This window comes from Pseudopipra pipra, chromosome 16, assembly GCF_036250125.1.
Source record: "Pseudopipra pipra isolate bDixPip1 chromosome 16, bDixPip1.hap1, whole genome shotgun sequence".
In the NCBI taxonomy this organism is placed as follows: domain Eukaryota; kingdom Metazoa; phylum Chordata; class Aves; order Passeriformes; family Pipridae; genus Pseudopipra; species Pseudopipra pipra.
Window position 1 is genome coordinate 16,792,494 of NC_087564.1, and position 21,491 is coordinate 16,813,984.

At 36.7% G+C, this 21,491-nt stretch overlaps 1 protein-coding gene across 4 annotated transcripts in view; it reads left to right on the plus strand.

Annotated features, from left to right (window-relative positions):
• KCTD5 (potassium channel tetramerization domain containing 5) overlaps positions 1–21,491 on the plus strand; it is a 30,855-nt gene that overhangs the window by 3,105 nt on the left and 6,259 nt on the right. The window contains exons 2-7 of one of the 4 annotated variants that reach the window (XM_064673554.1): positions 4,636–4,744; positions 5,829–5,920; positions 6,761–6,856; positions 9,963–10,079; positions 14,993–15,118; positions 17,727–17,785. In XM_064673554.1, the coding sequence (XP_064529624.1) occupies positions 4,636–4,744; positions 5,829–5,920; positions 6,761–6,856; positions 9,963–10,079; positions 14,993–15,118; positions 17,727–17,771 (585 nt within the window). In that variant the 3' untranslated portion in view covers positions 17,772–17,785. The remainder of the gene's footprint in view (positions 1–4,635; positions 4,745–5,828; positions 5,921–6,760; positions 6,857–9,962; positions 10,080–14,992; positions 15,119–17,726; positions 17,786–21,491) is intronic. The other 3 variants (XM_064673555.1, XM_064673556.1, XM_064673558.1) reach the window with 3 other exon arrangements.

Genomic DNA, 21,491 nt, shown 5'->3' on the forward strand with positions numbered 1-21,491 from the left:
GAACTTGTGCTTGCTCAGTATATGTAAATGATGTAATTTTTTTAAAATACTCATGTTAGAGCACACAACTTTGAGACAGGAGCTTGGTGCTGTGGATTCTGAGTGTAACCATTCTGGAAAAGTATTGGTCTCAGTGAAGATAATTAACTGGAAATAAATTTATGACATTTCAAATACTGTTTTAATGCAGTTCCTGGGGAGACTGTTAAATGGGATTGGGGAGGTGTATGTATTTGGTCCACCGTTCAGGAGTCCTGCTGGAATCCTGAACCGGACTCTAGTGTCCACAGTTCAGCGTCACAGTGGGGTAGTGGGTAGTCACAACACGGAACATGATCTGGCAGAGGGTTATAAAGAACAAAACTGTTTTGTTGGCAAGGAGTTTAAGGAGTGACTTCTCAGTCCAGAATTACATAAATAGAGACTAGAAATCTAATAGTGAAGCCTGTTCAATCTAGCAAAGGTATTGTCAGATCCTCCTATTGAAGTGTCAAACTATAGATGTCCATGCTAGAAAGCACATAATGTTAACAGTGACAGTAATTATTTATTGGAATGGCTTGCACTAAAAGGTTAGGTTTCACCACTTCTTTTTAAAGGTTAAATTTCACTGTAAATAAATTGAATCCTATGTGTGTTTTAAACTAAGATCAGGGTAAGTGTTCATTATGATTCCTTTGAACCTCAGTCTATAATTGAAGTGGAAATGTTTGCAACAGGAATACACAATCATTTTAAAGTTTTGGGCAATATATTTCAAATTCTTTGAAAATACTTGTGTATTGCAGAACTAGGTGATTGAAAATTTAAGAGCAAGTTATTAGGGCTTCCTCTAAAATTTCATGGTGTGGGAGAGTGGTGATAAACAAATGCAGGTTCACTGTACCTGATCAATGCTTTCTTTTAAATGGTGTCCTTGTAAGTGCGTGTGGAAAAGGTTCTAGGACTTATGGACAAGGAAGGAAAAACTTGCTAGAGATGTAATGCAAAAATAGAACTGGGTAAAGATACAAACACTTGTGTGATTAATTAGCACTTTTGCTTTGTGTTTTCTTATGAAGAGTGTCAAAATTTGCATGAAACACCTCTGGGGTCAAAATTTGGGGTGATGTGACTGCTGAATAGAGAGGAAATGAGTTTCAGCTGCTGTTCTGGTAAACATTATCACCTGTTTGCATTATGTATGTATGTATATATACACAAAAGAGAAAACTGAAATCTTATTAAGAATATAGATTTGTCTGACATTTGTGGTATTTGCCTGAAGTTCGGGAAATGTCTTTAAAATACCCACACTAGTTGTGTCAGTGAAGATTCAAACTTGCTCGAAGCTTGTAGAAGCCGAATTTACTAGTTAGCAGAGGAAATTGCTTAGCAGGGACACCAAAGTCTATTAATATTTAAGCTAGCAGATTAAAGCTAGTTATGTCTGTACAGACTGTAACTATGTATTTAAACTGCTAGACCACACGTTAACTGCAATTTAATATTCTTATCTTAAAATAAAACTTTCTTTTAGAAAATGTCAAAATGCTAATTACTCAAGAGAATACAATGTGCTTTCATGTACATGTGGATGAAAACAATCCTGATGATATTCTGATAGACTTATGACATGTATTTTGAGTGTTCTAGGTAGAACAGATAATTACACTTCTGTGTCAGATTTTATTGGATTTATGTTTACATAAATATCCTTAAAGATCTAGTGTAATCGGCTTTTCTTAGATTTCAACATGAAGTGCTTAGCATACATTGAAGGATATTCAGGCAGCTCACTCTAAAGGAGGAGTGATAAGGCATTTTCTATAGGAAGATGCCAAGGAAGTAAATTTTGTGCCCCTTTTGCCTGTGCATTTTTTGCATATGGTTACAATATTCTTTACTGATTGGTTTTCCTTTTAGGGTGATTCCCTGCTGCTAGTCTGTAGCAAACCTGAGCTGTGAGGTCAGTGTTCAAGACACACATCTTCCTCTTTGGAATAATGTTAATTAATGCATGTTTTCCATATCTGTAGACATGTTTGGATAGGCAAATTTTGCAGAGAATTTACATGCTGAAGTGAATGCTATTGACAGAATTTGTACTGCACACTGTTAGCATTTAGCCAGAGTTTATAAGTATTGATATTTGCTAATTTCTGTTGCATCATAAATTATAAGACTTATGTGTGCCGCCTTCTTTTTTATTATTTTTCAAGACATATTATTGCCTGAAAGGCTTCACGGAGTAAACAATGACCCTGCTGGAATTGCGTTTTATTCATACGTGACCTCTCATAAGGTGGAAGTTTAAAGAGAAGGCCTGACATAGCTTCTTCCCTTTGTGGTTATGTTGAAAGCTTGTTTAGTGTATAGAAATTTGCTTAGGGAAGGGTAATTTCAGCTATTGTAGCCTGTTTTAAAAAAAAAAAAAAGAGGAAAGAGGAAAGAAAAGAAATGTTGAAGCCTTTTTTGCAAAGAGTGAAGTAGCCGCTGTTACTTGAGATTTCATTTAGAGCTTTTGGTTACTTTGCTTCCCGGACTGACCTCTCTATCTCTGTAGTGCTGTAGAGCTAGTGGCCAGTATTGCTTCATAAGGTGATGTGAGCAAACACTGTAGTGTAAAGAATTACAATAATCTTATTGAACAAGATTATTTCTAGAGATTTATTTCTGTTAACTGGGAGGACTTCCAGTTTTGTAGGCCCATATGTTTCTTAATTCAGTTCAACTGATGACCAAGTACTGTGCTTTTCTTCTTTAAAATAGTGTTTCTTTTTATCTGTTTTAGATTATACTTTTCAACTTCACTGGTTTCTGTTCCTGTATTGAATAATACATTTCAGTTTATAATTCATACAGTTGTCAGCTAATTTAATTTGTTTGGGTTTTATCTGTAGATTGTTCGCTCTTGAAGTGTTTTGATAATGTAAATGTATTTAAATGTGACATATTAAAAGTATACCATCTTACGCACTTTGTCTATCTGCTGGTTTTGGCACATAGCCTCGCTTCTGTGAGACCTTGAGTTTAGATCAGAAGAAATTGTGATTAGACTTCATCAAGCATTGTCTGATCTGAGTGCAGGTTAGCTGACATCATGTTTTAATGTATTAAACATTTTCTTGAACAGTTAATTTTATATAAAATTAAACACCCCTTCACTTCTTCTAAAATGACAGCGTGTCTTAAGTGTGTACAGCATTTAGCTTGTAATTATAGAAAGGTGCTTGTGGCTTTTGTAGTTCAGGCTGTGGTCTTTCTACATTCTACCAGCCCCAGCTAGACAAGTGCAGTTATTCAGAAACTAAATCTGTGTACCTGAAGATATATTCACCATCTTTTTTCCAATTAAACATTTTTTGGAATTCTAGGTCCTTTTAAGTAGAAAGAGTTTTCAGGTATCTGAGTTCAGTAAGCAAACCTTTATATATAAGCATTAATGTTCAAATGCAAAGGATTGGGTCAGTAGAATTTTTTTTTCATGTGAAACAGCAAGTATCACTAGCATATGTGGTTTCCAGGGAGAATGATTCAAATGTAGCTAGGATTGTTAGTAATGATGCTTATTTGAGTATCTCCTGTAAACTACTAGAATATTAATAATAAGTAAAAGAAGTATTTGGGGTGCTGCCACATCTTCAATACGTATCAGTGAGATATTTATTGTGCCAAAACCTAAAGGATTAATACTGCCAGTGATCCACTTGGTAGTAGAAAGAAGCAGTAGATCTGTTAGACATCTGTCTTTTGAATCTTCCTTAGACCTCTGGCCAGCATGAAATATATCGGTACTGCATTGATCACAGGGGTTCACACACAGATTCTAAATAACATAGGAGATACCAATTTTGCCTCTTTATCTCTTTGTCAGGAATATCAGCTCTGGATTTCTTGATGTGTTTTGCATTTCACAAAATGCTGTAGTCTGTTCAGTAAACTGAGTGTTAGTTAATTTGATCTATTCCTTCACTGTCTGCACGAGGTAGGTAGAAACTGCAACTTCAGTGTATGTTTTTTTAGAAGATGCACATATGACTCTTGCTTGGTACATGGCAGTTCTCAGTACCCTGTGAGGTTTTGTACATTGGAGCTAAGACAAAACTAAATGTTTTTAGAACAAAGTGTTGAGGTTAAAAAGAAGTAGATTTGTTTGCCTTTAATTAAAAAAAAAAAAAGAAAAAGGAAAAAATGGTATTTGATCCTTGCTAGAATGTAGCCTTTGTTCAGGTTTCCAAAAAGAAATAAAATTCCTCATTTTAAGTGTTAATTTTAGCCTTAACTTTTTACTTACTACTTAGATCTTTCATGCTAACAATGTTGATAATCTTTGATAAATGGTTGTGGGTGATTAATCAGGTAAGAGAAGTTGGGTATTACATGATTTGACTGATCAGTCTCGTAAAATTACAACTACATTGTCGAATTCCTTCCTTTTAATGTCTTTAATAAATTTGGCTTTAATGGATGTGGCTACATCTGAATATCTGCTTGCTATTCAGATGCCAAGCTGAATATTTGCTTGCAATTCTCACTTGGATGTTCAAATCATTGTGGTTTTTTTTGGCTTGTTTGTTTGGGGTTTTGTGTTTTGTTGTTCTTGTTTGGGGTTTTGTTTGTTTTTTGTTTGTTTGTTTGTTTTTTCTAATCTAGGATGAAACAGGTGCCTATTTAATAGACAGAGACCCAACATACTTCGGGCCAGTGCTGAACTATCTGAGACATGGGAAACTGGTTATTAACAAGGACCTAGCTGAGGAAGGTAAGACATTCCTAAATATCCTTTATTTGTTTACTTGTCACTTGCTTATTATTTTCACTGCTTTTGAGTCATCAAAACTAATTTAGAACTAGATGGTAAATCTTAATCAGTGTAGCATTTCAATCTGTTTCAAGCAAAGCTGATAGGCATCATGCAGTTATAGTATGTGCTGTTAGCTGAGTGTTTTGAGTATGATTCCTATTTTCACAACCCCTGTAAGTATTCAAGCAGGAGGGGAGATGGCTTTTATTGTATAGTCTTGTATCTTTCATTTATGACTGTGTGAAATATTTGGGTTTAGTCCTCTTCAAGCAAAAGAATGCTGCCTGGGAAACAAGCTTTAGAAGATGTAAATAAAAGTAAGAGTGAAGTTCTGGGATGTTCACAACTGTGGAACATGCTCTTGAAGACTAAATTCTGCTCTCAGCTTCTTCCTCCCTGTCCCCAGTTTGTAACAATTTTACCCTAATGGAGGACTGTTTTAAAACATATAGTACTAAAACTGTATTGATAAGGTATTGAAGAAATTTTTCAAAGAGAAATACAATTTAACAATATTAGCAAGAAATAGTATGAAATATAATTTCCATGTGCATTGTTAAGCACATACTACATGTGGAGAACAGGTAAGACTTGAAGCAGTAACTTTAAGCTTTTGTTTCAGGACCTAAGATCTCAAATGACAGGAAGAAAAATTTCCTGCATGCTAGCAACTGCAGAGCTTTTCAGTAGGATTATTTGAATTTCTCTTTTGCATTCCAGCCAGAGGCAGGGCCTGAGCTATGGTGGTCTATCAGCCTGCTATGGAATGGTATCTGTGCTCCTTTTTTTGTTTCCTGCCTCATTCTGTATGTGAAATGGCATCTGTTTTCTTTGAGAGTTTTTTGGGACAATTTTTTAGAATGAGCTAAACATTGAACTACCTGTGCCTGAAGGAGGGAAGAATCATTAGGTTGGTAAATTATCTTATGGGCAAAATAAATAATTTTCTATAGCTGTAGAGAGGATAATCTTAGGAAATGACGATGATTTTGTTCTGGAATCTTTGGTTACACTGTCTTTCCAAAAAATGTTTTCATACTAGGTGTACTGGAAGAGGCTGAATTCTACAATATCACATCACTAATAAAACTGGTAAAGGACAAAATAAGGGAAAGAGACAGCAAAATCTCACAGGTGAGGCTGTTTTCTAGTGTGCTTTTGATTATTTGTTCTATGACAAGCACTGGGTGGGTTCCATTCGTTTTTTATGTAACTGCTCATTTCCCCAGTAAGATACTGAATGACTGCCTCCATCTCTGGATGAGCTGGAACCCTTAGTATACAAAGATTAATATTCTTAATTTCTGGCTCCTGCCAGTCTACTTGCAAAGTTCACAAATCTTGTTCAAAACATGAAAACCATCTAAATAATTGTTCCAAAATGTGTGGTAACGGTAGAATTTGTCATATCATTTCTGCAAGTAGTTATTTTAGAGAACAGCTTTTTTAGAATATGTCTTTCTCATTTGCATTTAAGTACTCTGAATATGATGAGGTTGCCTAATTATGGTACTACTGCTGTTTATACAGTATGTTTATGCAGCATGCATACAGATGCTATTTAGCTCCTGTCATACGTTTCTGTAGCAAAGTTAGTTTATTTCTAGTGCTCTGTGGTTGAGAAGACTGCTGCTTCTCATAGCAGCTCATGAATATTTCTCCATGGAAGTGAATACAATAGAGAAAGTTTGTTCTTTAACTCTGCTACTCTGGCCTTCTTTTGTAACTGAGTCTTCATGGAGATATTCCAAACTCAAGTTGCCAAATTTCTGTTGAAGTCAGGATGTGGGATCACAGGGTTGCTCTGATAGCATTTACTAAAGGTCTCAGCTAAAATGGTCCTAGTCATTTATTGCTCTGTATGGGTTCAAGGTGGTGTTGCTTATCATTTCTAGAAAGTAAGGGTTGCTTCCGACAAATCACAAACATGGTGAATTCCATGACCTATTGAGCATCTTATATTTCTTCTTGAAGGTGCCAGTCAAACACGTATACAGAGTGCTGCAGTGCCAGGAAGAGGAACTCACTCAAATGGTTTCCACAATGTCTGATGGCTGGAAATTTGAGCAGGTAAAAAACCCATATGGGTTTTTATAGTTACAAAGTCTTCTAAAAGATCAGTTTTGTGAAAAAGGAGTATAAAATAAATTCTGTGCATCTTTTGTCACTCAGTCATTTTCAGAATTTGCATATACATACACAGTTAAGTTAAAATCTGATATTTGCGTTCGTATTTGTCATAGAACAAAAAAATGTAGCTTTCCAGGAGGTAAATTGTGCTGACTTTCTTCAAAAACATCTGCATCATGTCTGAAATGTAATTCTTCCGTGTCTACACATGAGCAGTTGAAGGGTGAATCAGCCAAAATTATCCAATACAAGTTTATGTGAATGGTAAGTTAGATATAAAGAGCTCTGGGTAAAAAGAGGTGAGCTTGGAAGATAAATGTTTGTCAGGCCCAAAGAGTGATTGTTCAGATAAAAAACTGATAGACATAGGAGGGTGGACTTCACCAGTGTGGATGTGGAGCTGGATAGCTATGAGCTATGTGAATGTTCTTTGCACTGCATAAAAATAGCTTTGTATGTACATTCAAGAATGCATTGTAAAATTGCAAGGAGATCTTTCTGTTATTTTTGCTGATCTCTGTAAATAAGAAACTAACTGTACAACTCCATCATCCTTCACATTCCTAACCTAGAAGAATATTTAACTGCACTGGAACGATGAATCTGTTAACTCTGAGACACGAGTGCTCAGCTGCTAGCACCTTTTTCAGTGTCTGATGCCTACTGTAGGAGAGATTGGAATAAGTACAAGTCCGTTATCCTGTGCAGTCTCACTCTAATAATACAACAAAGCAACATTTTTAAAATGTTCAGGACACAAAGGTAAAAGAGAACATTTTGTTTATATTTGATGAAATGTGTAAGGTGCTGGTGTCATGGAGACATCCTGACCAAGCAAACTCAGTGAACACGGAGACAGCTTTTTATTCTTCACTTCTCTGGCTCAAGTATTACCAGGTCTGTTTGCCATGCTATGAGGTGATTGTTGTTGAAGTTCCTGTAAAAAGCTCTCGCTTAATGCACATGACTTTTTTGACCAGTGCATTGACAAAGTTTTTTCAACATTCTTTGTCATGAGAAACTAGCTTTCATTACGAACAGAGATTCTTTACTTTTTGAAAGATTAGATGATACCATGGCTTTTACCTATCCTGAAGCCTTACAGTCTTTGGGGATATGGTATTTGGGAGTAATACTGGTTTGACAGTGCAGCTTCTGAAAGAACTGTTATAATCTCTTTTAGAACTGGAAAATTCCAGTGGTTTTCTTGAACATTACACCCTTGTTTCATTCAGCTTTCTTCCCGCTTCCTCTCTCTCCCATGTTGCACTCTTTTAGACACATAGTTTGAAGTAGATAAACACAATATCTGTATGATCTTATAATACTCAGCATCTTATTACCTCACACTAGGCCATTCCCTTCTTTGGTTGTATTGGAGACCTGCTTTTAGCAGACAGCATTCACTTGCAACAGAATTAGTATATTCTGTATAATGTGAATAGTTTTATTGTGAAGATCTGAGAACACTGTAGCATTTCTGTAATTTTTTATCTTTTCTAAGCCCGTGTTGTTCAGCAGCATGCTTCCTTCAGAAGTTTTTGGGGTGGTATCCACCACACTTTGTACCCAAAAACCACTGAAATCATCAGCTTTTTCGGAGGAGTGATATTCCTATGGATTGGGAGTCCTTGTGCTCTGAGCCCCATGCAATATGTCTAAGTGGTTGGTTTTGATCAAAACCATTTCTTTCCCCTTAACATTTCAAAATTTTATTGTAAAATATGATTGAATGTGGTAATTAAATAGGATTGGAAGGTGCTGAACTTTTGGTGCACTTATGCAGATGTTTTGATGCCCTTTTCCAAATAATGTGAGGAAAAGCTTTGCTAGAACAGTACAGTTATGTATTACTCCCTGTTCAAAATCTATTACCAAAAATTATGGTGCCCTACTTTTCTGATTTCAGTGGGTTATTTTGTAGAGGATTTTTTAGCTTCAATTGTTACTGCTTCAGGCAATCAGAAAAAGCCAATATTTTGGCAATACAACATAAGAAACTTTGGACTATACAAAATTGGTACATACAAAGGCTTTAGACAGCAGTGGTGTTGGTCATGTCAATTTTAATGATCAGTGTAACCTGAGTCTGTCACCATAATGCAGTCTTAAACACGTTCACAGTATGAGGAGGACGATATTTAGCTGCTGCCTTCAAAATTATTCACATAACAATATCAGGATGTATATAACTTTACTGTTCATGGGCCTTCTTATCTATGTCAATCTCCAGTTTACTCAGAATAGGCAGTTGTTGTGTAGCTCTTCACACTTAATTTAAAGCTCTGATCTTTCTCAAGGGCACTGACAGGTATGCTTTATTTTAAATGGGCTAGGAATTGCTATGTATTATTAAGGTAAAATATTTTTAATAGTAACAAGTTGAGAAATTTAGCTGAGGTTATGCTGAACTTTGAATTATTAGATGGTTGGCAAGTGTGACCAGAGTTCTTGGTAGTGTTTTTTATGGGAACAAGACAGACATTTTTTTTTCCACTCCAGTTATTTTCTTGGATCTTCTGTAAATTACCCCTTCTGAAAGCAACTTGGAGCACCCAACTTTTTTTCCTCTAGTTGACTTCTTATGTTTCCTTAGCCGTATTTTGTTTATCAGTATTTGGAACAAGATGAAGCTCTTTCATACCCAGGCTTGATATATTGCTTTACATAACACCTTCCAGTCTTATATCCACGTTACCTTCTCCACTTGGCAGGTATGACAGGGAAATAATGCTCGCTTTCATAATGCACTGAACTTTGTTTATGTTTTTTGGAGTAGTTGGCTACACCACAGTGATATGGGGAGTTTTCTGTCTTTCTATCAGTAACTCTTAACTTCCCTTGAAATTACAAAGGGCTTTGCAGCTGCCACAATAATTATTTTATGTGGAAATGAAGTTGTAGCTTGACAGCAACCTGTTCTAGTGGCAAGTAAATATAACCTAAACATTTCAGCTCATCTATTAATTGTACGATTTGGATAATGGTATGTGCTTCAGCTTTACAAAGGTTTCTTTTTGTGTTTTGCTTTGATTGGTTATTTCAGCTTGTCAGTATAGGTTCCCAGTACAGCTGTGGCCGGGCTCAGCAGTCAGAGTATCTGCTGATAGTGTCACGGGAAGTGAAAGGGGAAGAGAGATGCTTCCAGAAATGCTGCAGTGAGGTGTGTCACACCATTCTTTTTGCCCTCACACTGATATGCTTGGCCTCCTTGCGTTTCTGCTGCTTTCAAATCATTCCACTTTATTCCTGGATGTACAGCACGTAGTAATTTGTGTGTATTTGTGACTGGTTTTTATTTATATTCACAGTATTTCATTATACATTATGAATGTTCATATTGTAAAAATAATAAAAAAACAACCAAACAAAAATTCCCTCGTTATTCAGTTAAATATTTTTCTTAAGAAGGGTTCTTACCTTCTCAATAGGTAACTTTATTTCCTTAAATCTTCTTCTGAAGTTAGCAGCCTTTGATCCATACTTGTTAACTAAGAGGGGTACAATTCAAACCTTACGAACCCTGTAAATACAGTTTTGAGTTCAGTGGGTTCAGAAGGGGACATTTCTGTGTTATGGTCAGACTGGGGTGATGATTATTTCATCCACCAAATAGCCAGTTAAGTTCTGAGTTTGAACCCTTTATTTCTGGTAACTCAAAACTTAGCTGTTTTTTAGATGGATGAAATATGTTCAAACTGGAATAACAAATAACAGGAATTTTTCATATGGAGGAGTGAGAGGAGAACAAAACAGCCAGTTTTAAATTTTGTCTCAAGTGAAAAAAAACATCCTGGGTGGCTTTTTGGCTTTATTGGTTTGTTATTTTGGGTTTTTTCCATCTTGGCACATTTTCTTGAAACCCAAATGGAGAATCCTAACTTCAGTCATTGGTTTTTTAGGCTCATCCTTCCTTCTTCCCTTGTTCTGTTTTCACTGCTTTTTTAATTGCTTTGTTGCTTCTAAATATTCATGGGTTTGGGAAGGATTTTTTGCTAACCAGTAACATTGGAGGATTTTTTGCTTACCAGTCACCATTTTGCTAACTGGTTAGCAAAAAGTCCAGTCCTTTACATATCTGTGCTCTATTTTGAAGTGTCATATGTGAATTAATTTGGGAACCTTGTGCTCTATAGTATTTTTCATCAATAAAATGCTTGGAGTACTTGTTCTTTTCCTTGCTATATATATGGTTATTCAGTCTGAAAGATGAGTATAACATCATGAAGATAACATGATTGTGAAGCGGTTTGATAAAAGCAGAGCTTTGCCTATGATTTTACATGAACACTTAGCCATGCAATTCTGGATTTTAAAACTGGACTGTTACCTCGCTGTATTCCAGAGTCTGCATTTGATGTACCAAGCACTGTCTGTTTCTTTCAGCTGTATAGGTAACATTTGGAATGTGGAATTAATACTATGGGCTTGCAGACTTTCTGGAATAGAATAAGAATTGCAGCTTGTTAGGCATGTGTAGGGTACAGGCAGCATGATGTTATTCATGTGTTCATGTCCTAGATAGCTCAAAGGAAAATTCAGCATCGTAAAATGGAATATGGGGAAGGCAGTGAAGAAATGAATTCAGGTATAAAATAAAAATAATAGTTAAAAAAATCGAAGCTTTGAAGTCTGATAATTACTTTAAGAGTCCTGTAATAAATGTGCTTCCAGGCTTGGTGTCAGTCAGCAGTGCTGAGTTTAAGAGCTGATGTGTCTGTATCTTTATAAACTTCTGCAAATCCTTTGAGAAGGCAGAAGAACAAATGCATTATAACTCTAAAAGGCATAGAGGCCATTCTTAGAGTCATACAACTTGATTCTGTAAAAAAATAATGAGGGGAGGATTTTCTTTTATTCTGTCAACTCTTAGTATAATTAAAAAGACCCATAATCTGAAATACTTTGACTATGCATTGTAACATCTGTTTTGCAGACCTCAGATTACTGTGATTTGTTGTGCGTTCTTTTTTTGGGGGGTGAGGGTTGGTGGTGTGGGGATGGCGGACATGATGGGGGGCAGTCTTCCACTTTATCAGCATCTTTCTCAAGGTGTTGCCACCAACACTGGGAACAATGGGGTGACTTTTGGAATAGGAGTGCTAAAACTTTGCTTTATTTCTGATCTTAATTCCTGACACAATGGTTCAGTTCTAATCTGCAGTCATTTTCCATTGTTACTTTTTGTGCCATCAACCTTATTGCTGATGCATTTCAAAAAGCTACAGTGAAATTTCTAGCATGCTGTTGATACTATGCAAATTATGCATTCTTAGCTGCACACATACAAAAATGCTTATGGGAGTATCATGAGTTGGAGTTTTGAGGAACTTGGGTTCAATGTTGCAAAAGTGACTTTATCTTGAAATGCACCGGCTGATCAATAATGGCAAAAAATCATCAGATGTTTTGCAGTCAGCTAAATCCACAATCCTGTCCAACTGGCTAATAAGTATTCAGTCTACCATGTCTTCTGAAAAGACTTATGTGCAAAACGTTAACTTTTCCGGTTGTATTATGAAGTATTAGCAAGTAATTATCAACTGAGAACCTGTCAGCCTGGATGAACCAGGATTGATGATTTGGCTGATGTTTGGATTTTATATGGTATCTACTTTCAGAGAGATCATTTATTTCTTTAGAGGGTCAATAAATAAAAGAAGTATTTTTCCTTCTGCTAGTTACCACAGCTTATCTGATAGTGAGCTGTTGCCATTTTGCAAGAAGAAAAGTTGACTGTATACTAATCACATTGTATGCTTGAATTTTATTCAAATTTCTCTTCAGAGAAAGTGAATTTTTTGTGGCTTTATTTAAACATGTATTCAACTTTCTGAACATTTTCTAGCCTTCAAGTGGATTAAAAATACTGTTTAATGTTCTACCTTTTACCTCAATAATTGAAGCAGTTACTGTATTTGTATTAAATGGTTTGTAATTGCAATATAATAGATAGGATAAACTTTATACCACTTTGTTGGGTTTAGAGCCAACTTAACTGCTATTTTTTCTGAAAGTTTGTGTATTATATTTTTTGTTGATAGAGAAGACAATCAAAAAGTCATCTCAATATATGAAGTAACTTTGTGTTGATTTTCCAGCTCTTCAGTAGCTTTTCTTAGTCCATTTTGTTCCACTAAGAAACTAGTTACTTTTAGTAGGTTTAGTAGGTTTTGTGATTCTGTATTACACAAATATGGTATGGTGCAGACTGCAGAGTATCCATCATGGAAGATTAGCTGACTTAATATCTCAAGGTAAATAAATGGTGCCTTTATATTGAGGATGCATTGGTGCTTCTAAAAAACCTGGGGTTTTGTAACTTCATAACACACTTTTGGTGGAAAAAAATGTCTTTAACACATTAATTTTTGATCAGCCTGTGTTCATTACTGACTGTTTCAAGTCAGTAATGTTACATACAGTGTTTCAAGTATGTGTTTTGCAGAACTAGAGCAATGTTAGGAGAGAAGGAGGGAAAGGAAGGTTTCTGGTGATCACACTCAGTGTAGTTAAAGTACATCATTTGAGAGTGATGAATTTTGATGGCCAGTTCTGTTCACGGAAGGCTGAACCTTGTATGCTGTAATACCATCAGGGTCCAAAAACGTTGACATTGCCTAGGCCTGGAATCAGCTTGGTTCTTTGTGCCGACGCAGTGGCTGCTGTTCTCTGTAGCCGTCAACTCTGTCCTCCTGTGGAGCTGCTCACTTGGCTGTCTTACCATAGTGCAGGAACATCTGAACATCTCTCTCCTCTCCTTAGAAGTACAAAGAGGCTTTATTTTTTCCTGACAGTGCTATGTGGAAGCTGCTTTTAACCTTTGTCTGACTTCCACTTTTGTTGAGGGAATAATCTTATCCCTCAAGTACAGACTCTGGATGAAGATTTCATGCTGACTGTGTCTTCCATGCTTTAGCAAGGCTTTTACTCTCTTGTAGTGTTCTGCTAGACTGATGGCAGTCCAGTGTTTGTCTTTACACAGATAACCACAGTGTTTCAAGTGCTGTTGCCCTAAAAAACAAGTCAGGCCTTTTCTATGGGGCCATTTCCAGAGCACTTTAATGATATAGTAGAGATTGTGGAATATTGGCCTTATCGTATGTGTGCGATGATTTGGTAGGTGGATTCAATATACTTTTGGTAATGACATTTAGATACAGTATCTCTGCAACTGGTTGATTTTTAGGATTGGATCTGTCAGTGGTAATAGCACCGTACATTATCTTGTCATGCTTTTGAAATAAAACTTTAATATAAGTGAAACAGCTGCATCTGAATTAAATCTGTCTTGGAAAGGCAGGCCATGTAAAGCTTCTAGCATTAGGTAAGTGCATTGTGTGTAAAGTAAGACAATTTCTGCCATTCGATAAACATCTGCTTAAGAGATAGTACTGATATTGAGTATATCCTCCTTTCTCAGTAAATTGGCATTTATCATTCAATATAGAGACTTGCAGAAACTTGTGAATTCGTCACATTTCATTATACATGGCTTCCGCTTGTAGCGCTTCCTTAATTAACTTCCTTGTAGCGGTACATATGAATTTCAGATGTTAATTGGTGTCCCACCATGCTGTGTCTTGCTGTTTTCCAATCAAATGCAAATTTTGGTTTTGTCCATTCAAAATATGTTTTAATAGAAATACCATTATTCTGTAAGTGGTGGTGGGGATCTCTTCAGCTTCCTGCATGCAGGCGTTTACATGTTTACATGTTAAGATACCATGTACAAACTTTTAAAAATTAACTTTGAAGGATAGGAAGGTTCCCAGTAAATAACAGAAACAGAACAAGCTGCTTCTCCACTGGCCTGCCTCTGTAGCCTTTTCTTTCGCAGTATAATCATAACTGTAAATCATTAATTCTGTAATTGTTTAAAAAGAAAAGCTGTGTTTTTCTTATCATCAGTGTCAGTGTATTTGTCAACATCAAAACATATTTGCATTGAAGTGGAGAATCGTGCTTCAGGCACAACCAACAGTGAAGAGTGAGGATTGTTTTTACTAAAGGTGAGACTTTATGGGATTTTATTTTATGTGGAAATGTAATTGACTTTTTTTTTTCATCTTTCAGCTGGTCAGTATTGGTTCTTCCTATAACTATGGCAATGAAGATCAGGCTGAATTTCTGTGTGTTGTCTCAAAGGAATTGCATAACACTCCATATGGCACAACCAGTGAACCCAGTGAAAAAGCAAAGGTAAGTTGCTAGACATTGGACTAAAAAAGCAATGTTGAATTGGGTGGGCTTCACAAAGTCATGATAGATCTACCTCTGTTCTGGACCATTATTTAATTGCCTTTTTCCTCCTCGCTTGTGACTAATTCTCTGTCCATTGTATGAGAGACTGTAAATTGTACAGGTAGCATGCATTAGTTATGCATGCATGGATTATTTAAATACAATACTCTGTACTTTTTCAATACCTGTTTCTTACAGTTGAGAATCTAGGTTTTGTTTCTTATACGTTTGAATGCTTTCTTATTCTGCCACTGGTTCAGTTGAAAACTTTTTTCTTGCTTGACTTCAACTGAAGAAATCTTACTGTCAAGAATGGAGCTTGTAAGATGCTATCTCTGTAAAACAGTCATGGTCAATATGTTATAAGATGAAGGTACTTGTTAGCTTAATGTTTTCAAGGTTCTACTTAATTATCTTTACTTTCTGTAACCAACTTTACAAAAAAATTGTAATGGGCACAGTATCTTAGCATTTTACTCAGTTGTCTTTCAGAGTTTGTACGAGGGAAAATACAAAATCGCAGCTGACTAATAATAAGGCAGAGCAGTTCTGTAATGTAGGTGTATTCTCTGTCATGCATAGTGAACAACTTTTATTTATTGTATTGCTGCATTGTATGAGGAGATGACTACAGGCAAACTGGACACTCCTGTATCAAAAGCTTTTGATTTCATATATGTAGATGGAAAACAATTGGTGAAACATCAAAAGTTGCTTTTTCAAGAATCACCTTTGAAGAAATTAATTTTGAAATAATGGATCCGAGTCTTGGCAGTGAGGCCTCAAAGAGATAAAACCTCATTACTTTCTGTGCTGTGTAACATGCTTATGTAGCTACACACATGGAGTCATTTTATAATATGGACTATAAAGATACTCCAAGCTTTATGTTGGATTTCTAGTGAAATAAATAATATATGTTCTTTTGTCACTGTTGAGATAAAACTTCCAAAGAATTGTAAAGGATTAATGTACTCAAGGGTAAACAGTGAACCTGCTACTCTTTTCAAAACCCTAGTCGAGGTCTGCTTTTGCCAGAATGCTTCAGGAAAACTTTGACAAGTTAGAGCTCTGTGGTAGTAATTTAGGACTGAGATACCTACCTGAAATAAACCATGGAATTCTAAAGCCTATAAACATCTTCATAAGGAATGGTAGTACATCTTCAGGGAATTTCAGAAGTTGCCAGTGTTACATTGCATCGTTATATGTAAAAGAAAATATGTGTCAAATGAAAGTGTAAAAGGCTAAATAGAAAAGCTAGTTCAGACTGCAATTCAACTGTGTAAATTGAGTAGCTCTGAGAAAAGCTGTCTTAGACCTCTCCATTGCTGTGCTGCTTGGTCATTGTTTCAGAGATGGGAGCAGAGCATAATTTGACCAGCGTGATGAGTAAGAATTACTGTTAATTTTGGTTGGTGATAAAAATATTCACTCCTTTTATCCTGGAAGAATTGAGCTGTTGCTAGCAATTAATAGGCAATACTTGCAGAATAATTTTTATATATTTTGTTTCTAATAGATCAAATTTTTTTTACATAGGTATATGCTGTGACTGGGAAAAAAAATATTTTTTGCTTGAGAGGTTTCTGACAGCTGTGTTCAGGAATCTTGACTGAACCTCCGGAGCTGTTACGCCCATAGTTCCCTCTTAGCATTATCCTGTAGTCTGCAATCTGTTCAGTAGTGTCTGAGTTGGTCTTCATGAAGTTCATGTGACAGAAATTCTGGTATCCACTGATATATACAGAATAATATGTTTGTGTACTGGGCCTGACTTTTAGATGCCATGATAAAGTCTTCCTAATACTTTTACAGCAGGTTGGGTTAGAAAAAAAAAACCTGCCAGTATGTAATTTTTGTTGACAAGTACTTCAGTTTTAGTTAATAGTCCTGGACTTTCAGAATTGGAAAAAGGATTTTCTGATAGCCATCTAACCAAGCTTCACCTTCATGCCTTCCTAGAGACTTTTTTCTTGTGTTTTCTTAATCAGCACAGTAAGTTAGTAGATGATTCCGTGTAACCGTGTAATTTACCTAAGCAAAGAAAATTGGTCTTTAATGGTTCCAGTGGCTTTTACTGGTAGCTGTGGCACTATCCCACAGGCATTCTTCTCTTTCATATCACTTTATTGACCTAGCACTCTTGGGACAAATGACCAAAACTTGTTCATAATGTCTGCATCCAAAGTTAGATGCTAGTATTATCCTTTTGCATCCCTGGTGAAGAGTACACAGAGTTAAGTTACCAGCTTTACAGTTTTATTTAACTTATCTCTATACTTACAGTCCCTTTTGTTATGTTGCATGGCACTATTGGCTTCTATCTGCTAATTTTAGGACATTTGGAAAAGGAAATTTTCATGAAATCTGTTATGTTCGTTCTTGAAATTGCCAGCTGTCATACGTTTTACTAAGAGTGGAGGTCCCAGGTAAAAGTAAATAAATGTCATTACCAGATGCTTCAGCTGTAAGTGGACTGTACTTTGTTGCAGCTCTGACTCACTTGCAATCTCTTCTTTTCCCTTCCTTTTTGTATACTTGCTGCATGCTGCATGACACTCAGAGTGAGGATGAAGAAACGGATTACGATATGAATGACTCAGATTAAGTGTAAATGTCATGGTGAGCACTAGCTGCCCTAGGATTTTAACCAGATGCTTTTCTGCCCCATCCAGTTCCCACCCCCACTAGTGCTGTCTTTTGGCTAGTCCTGGTGGTGTGTGTGTGTTTGTGATTATAGTTGTAGCATGGTTAGCAAAGGTAGACTTCCTGTTTTGGATTATTGCTGCTCTGACAGAGTAATAAGTGTTGCTTTTACAAACTGTATTGTGATTCGTTCCTTTAAAGCTTTGCTGAGAAGGAAAGTTCTTCATATAGACTGTAGGGTCAGAATTGCTTTTCAGTTTTATTTCACATACACCACCTTTTCTGTCTAATGGGTTTTTTATATGTAGAGGCATCTGATACAGACTTACAGTATACATTTTCAGTAAATGTTTGATTTGGCAATAATTTAGCAAACTTGACTGAAGTACAGCGTAGTCCAAAGGTGATCTTATCTGATAATTTTGAAATAATTAATTTTTTGAATTGAGATATAGCAAATACAAGTAAATAGAATGATTGTGGTGCAACAGGAAACAACTCTCTGGGGAGGGATTCTTTCCACTGTTGTTTGACATCTGATACAAGATCAAGGTACTTTGAAAGTCACAAGTAGAAGAGCACAAAAAAACTTGCATCTGAAAGAATCTTTTCCTAACGTGTCTGCAAGCACTGCTCATATTTATTGTGCTCTCCAGTTTCTAGAAGATAACATACCATTGACTGTTCAGTGGTACAGTGTGGGTAGTGACATGAACCTGTATAAATCAAAGATATTTATCATTGCATGAGATTAAACTTCAGCTTCTCACCTATACACCTGAATTTTTTAGCTGTAAAGCAGCCTTATATCTATCTCTGAAGTTTGGATAATGCTCCCAAGTATATGATGTGATTCCTGAGGTTTTCCTGTGCAGGGCCAGGATCATCACTTGATGATCCTTGTGCGTCCCTTCCAACTCAGGATATGCTATCAATCTGTGATTCTGTGAAGTTGCTTCACATGGCTGAAGAAAAACCTACATTGTTTTCTTTAGTGATGCTAACAGAAACTAGTGCTACAGTAGAACAAGACCTTTTGCCAAGTCTTCAGGAATGGCTGAAGGGAATTAATCAAATCTGAAGCTTTATTGAGAAAAAAATAAACTGGCACTATGCTGGAATCGAATGTAATATTCTTAAGATGCCTGAGAGGCAAACATTCCTTAAAACACTGTTCTAGCAGCAGCACCTTTATTTTGAGTGGGAGGAAATAGTTCTCATGTTCTGCTTCCCTAAGAAGCAATCGCACTCGGGCTTCTAGAATTTGAGAGTTCATTCAGCGTTGTTTAGAATGTGTAAGTCAACTTTGGATCTGGTGCACCTGTAGGGAAAACAGAACAGAAATGTGAAAACTAGGGTTGGGACAGTCCGAAGTATGAGTACAGACTGGGTGACAAATGGGTTGACTGAAGAGGACTTGGGAATACTGATGGGTGAAAACTTGGATATGAGCCAGCAATACTTGCAGACTAGAAAATCCATTATCAAGGACTGCAACAAAAGCAGCATGGCCAGCAGGTTCAGGGAAGTGATTCTCCCCCTCTACTCCGCTCTCATGAGATCCTGCCTGGGGTGCTGTATCCAGCTCTGGGATTCCTGCTACAAGAAAGACATGGACCTGTGAGACTGGGTCCACAGGAGGGACATGAAAATGGTCTGCGAGCTGGAATACCTCTCCTGTAAAGACAGGCTGAGAGAGTTGGGATTTTTTGGCCTGGAGAAGAGGAGGCCCGGGGGAAATGTTATTGCAGCCTTCCAGTACTCAAAAGAGCCTTATGAGAAAAATGGAGAAAGACTTTTTTACTGGGGCTCATAGTGAGAGGACAAGGGGCGATGCTTTTGAACATTGGGTTCAAATTTTTGAACCAGTTGTTTTTGATTGGGTATAATGATGAACATATTCTTTATTGTGAGGATGGGGAGGCCCTGGCACAGGTCGCCCAGAGAAGCTGTGGCTGCCACATCCCTGGAAGTGTCCAAGGCCAGGTTGGACGGGGCTTGGAGCAACCTGGGCTGGTGGAAGGTGACCCTGCCCATGGCAGGGGGTGGAACTTGATGATCTTTAAGGTCCCTTCCAACCCAACCCACTCTGTGCTTCTTTGATTTCCCCTTTAGTAGAGATAGAGGTTACTGAAGAAGTAGCAAGCAAAGTGTGTTAAAATATTGCCTAATATGATAGAATTTTCTGCTTTACATTGAGTTTACTGCTCAGTAAAGTGTGCAAAGTTCAGTGTCCAGATCTGGCTTAGCTTTATCTTATTACATGTGCTCCTGACGCTACAAAAAATAGTTCCAAGTCTATTAATCTTGTAAGTACGTTTTATCTTCCTGGAAAGAATGCACTCTTCTGCTTCCAATATTAAATTTGAAAGATTAACAACATTAATAGATCGACTATTATTTTCCAACTGCACAGGTATTTGTGGCAGCCATGGTTTTGTCTCTGTTGGATATGGTTTCACTTGCTGACCACATTTGCTGGGTCAGACCATTAGCCACTATTCTACTCCAGCACCTTGTTCTCAGCTGTGACCAACAGCAAATACTTGAGGAAAGAGTTTTAAATATGAAGCATTTATGGTATTTACTCCTGATACATTTCTCCACCTTCCAGTAAACCTCAGTTTAGGAATTTTGGCTTCAAGCCTTCATCCAGAAGATTGTGTGGAAGCTACGATGACACTATAACACCATGAGTCAGTATCAGTGGCATTATCTTCTCTAAGTTTGTCTAGTCCCTTTTGAATTCATTATACAAGCAGTTGCTGAGTAATTTACAGAGGCTGGCTTTTCCTCACGGAATTCACTTGTATCTTTCCTATAGTTTCATATGAAATGCTTTTTCCTTAGTACTCGTAGTAAATTATCCTCATGAAATAAGCAATGTTTGCATCTAAAATATACCCAAAAGCATGTTGTGTCCCAGGGAAAACATCTTTCTGTATCAAGAAGCAAAAGAAAATGAAGTATCATGAGACTTTTACTTGCAGATTAACATTCTTAAGTACCTGTGCTGAGTATGTTTGAAGCTTTGCTTAATGATATATTTGGCTGCTCATGACAGCAGCCAAATATAGAACCCTGGGATTGGTTCTATGGCCTGCTGTCACAGTTCTAGAGTACTTCTCAGCCTGAGAGTTAACCTCATTATTGGTGGTTGCCATTCAGTAGAGCAACAGCATGAAAATATTGTTGCTTGGACAATCAGTCCTAAGACTTGATCCTTTCCTCCCTGGAGGAACCAAACAAAACTGAAACAGAAAAGGAGAAAAAACACTCAGACTGAAAGTAGAATAGGTGGTCTTCATGTTGTTGGTTTAAATCTTGCTGGGTTGTTCTCTTGGCCTTTGAAAACTTCCTGCATCATCTCACCCAGTGTGCCATTTTTGCACATTTTGATTTGCTATTTCATGTTTTCAGTACTAATTTGTGGAACATAATTTGCATCTGAAACTTCAGAAAGTTAAGGATATTTTACTGGAACAGGAAAAATGCAGATTAAATTAAATTTCTAATAAAGTACCCAAGTTCATTTACCACACAGGACCTAAGGATGTTCAAAACTAAGATGAGGTGCAATGGCTTACTTTTTACTTTTGCCAGCTCTTAAGCCTTGGTTATATTAATACTCAGTTCATAGCACTCTTTTAGATCTGTTTTAATGGTGTCTGATAGTAGACAT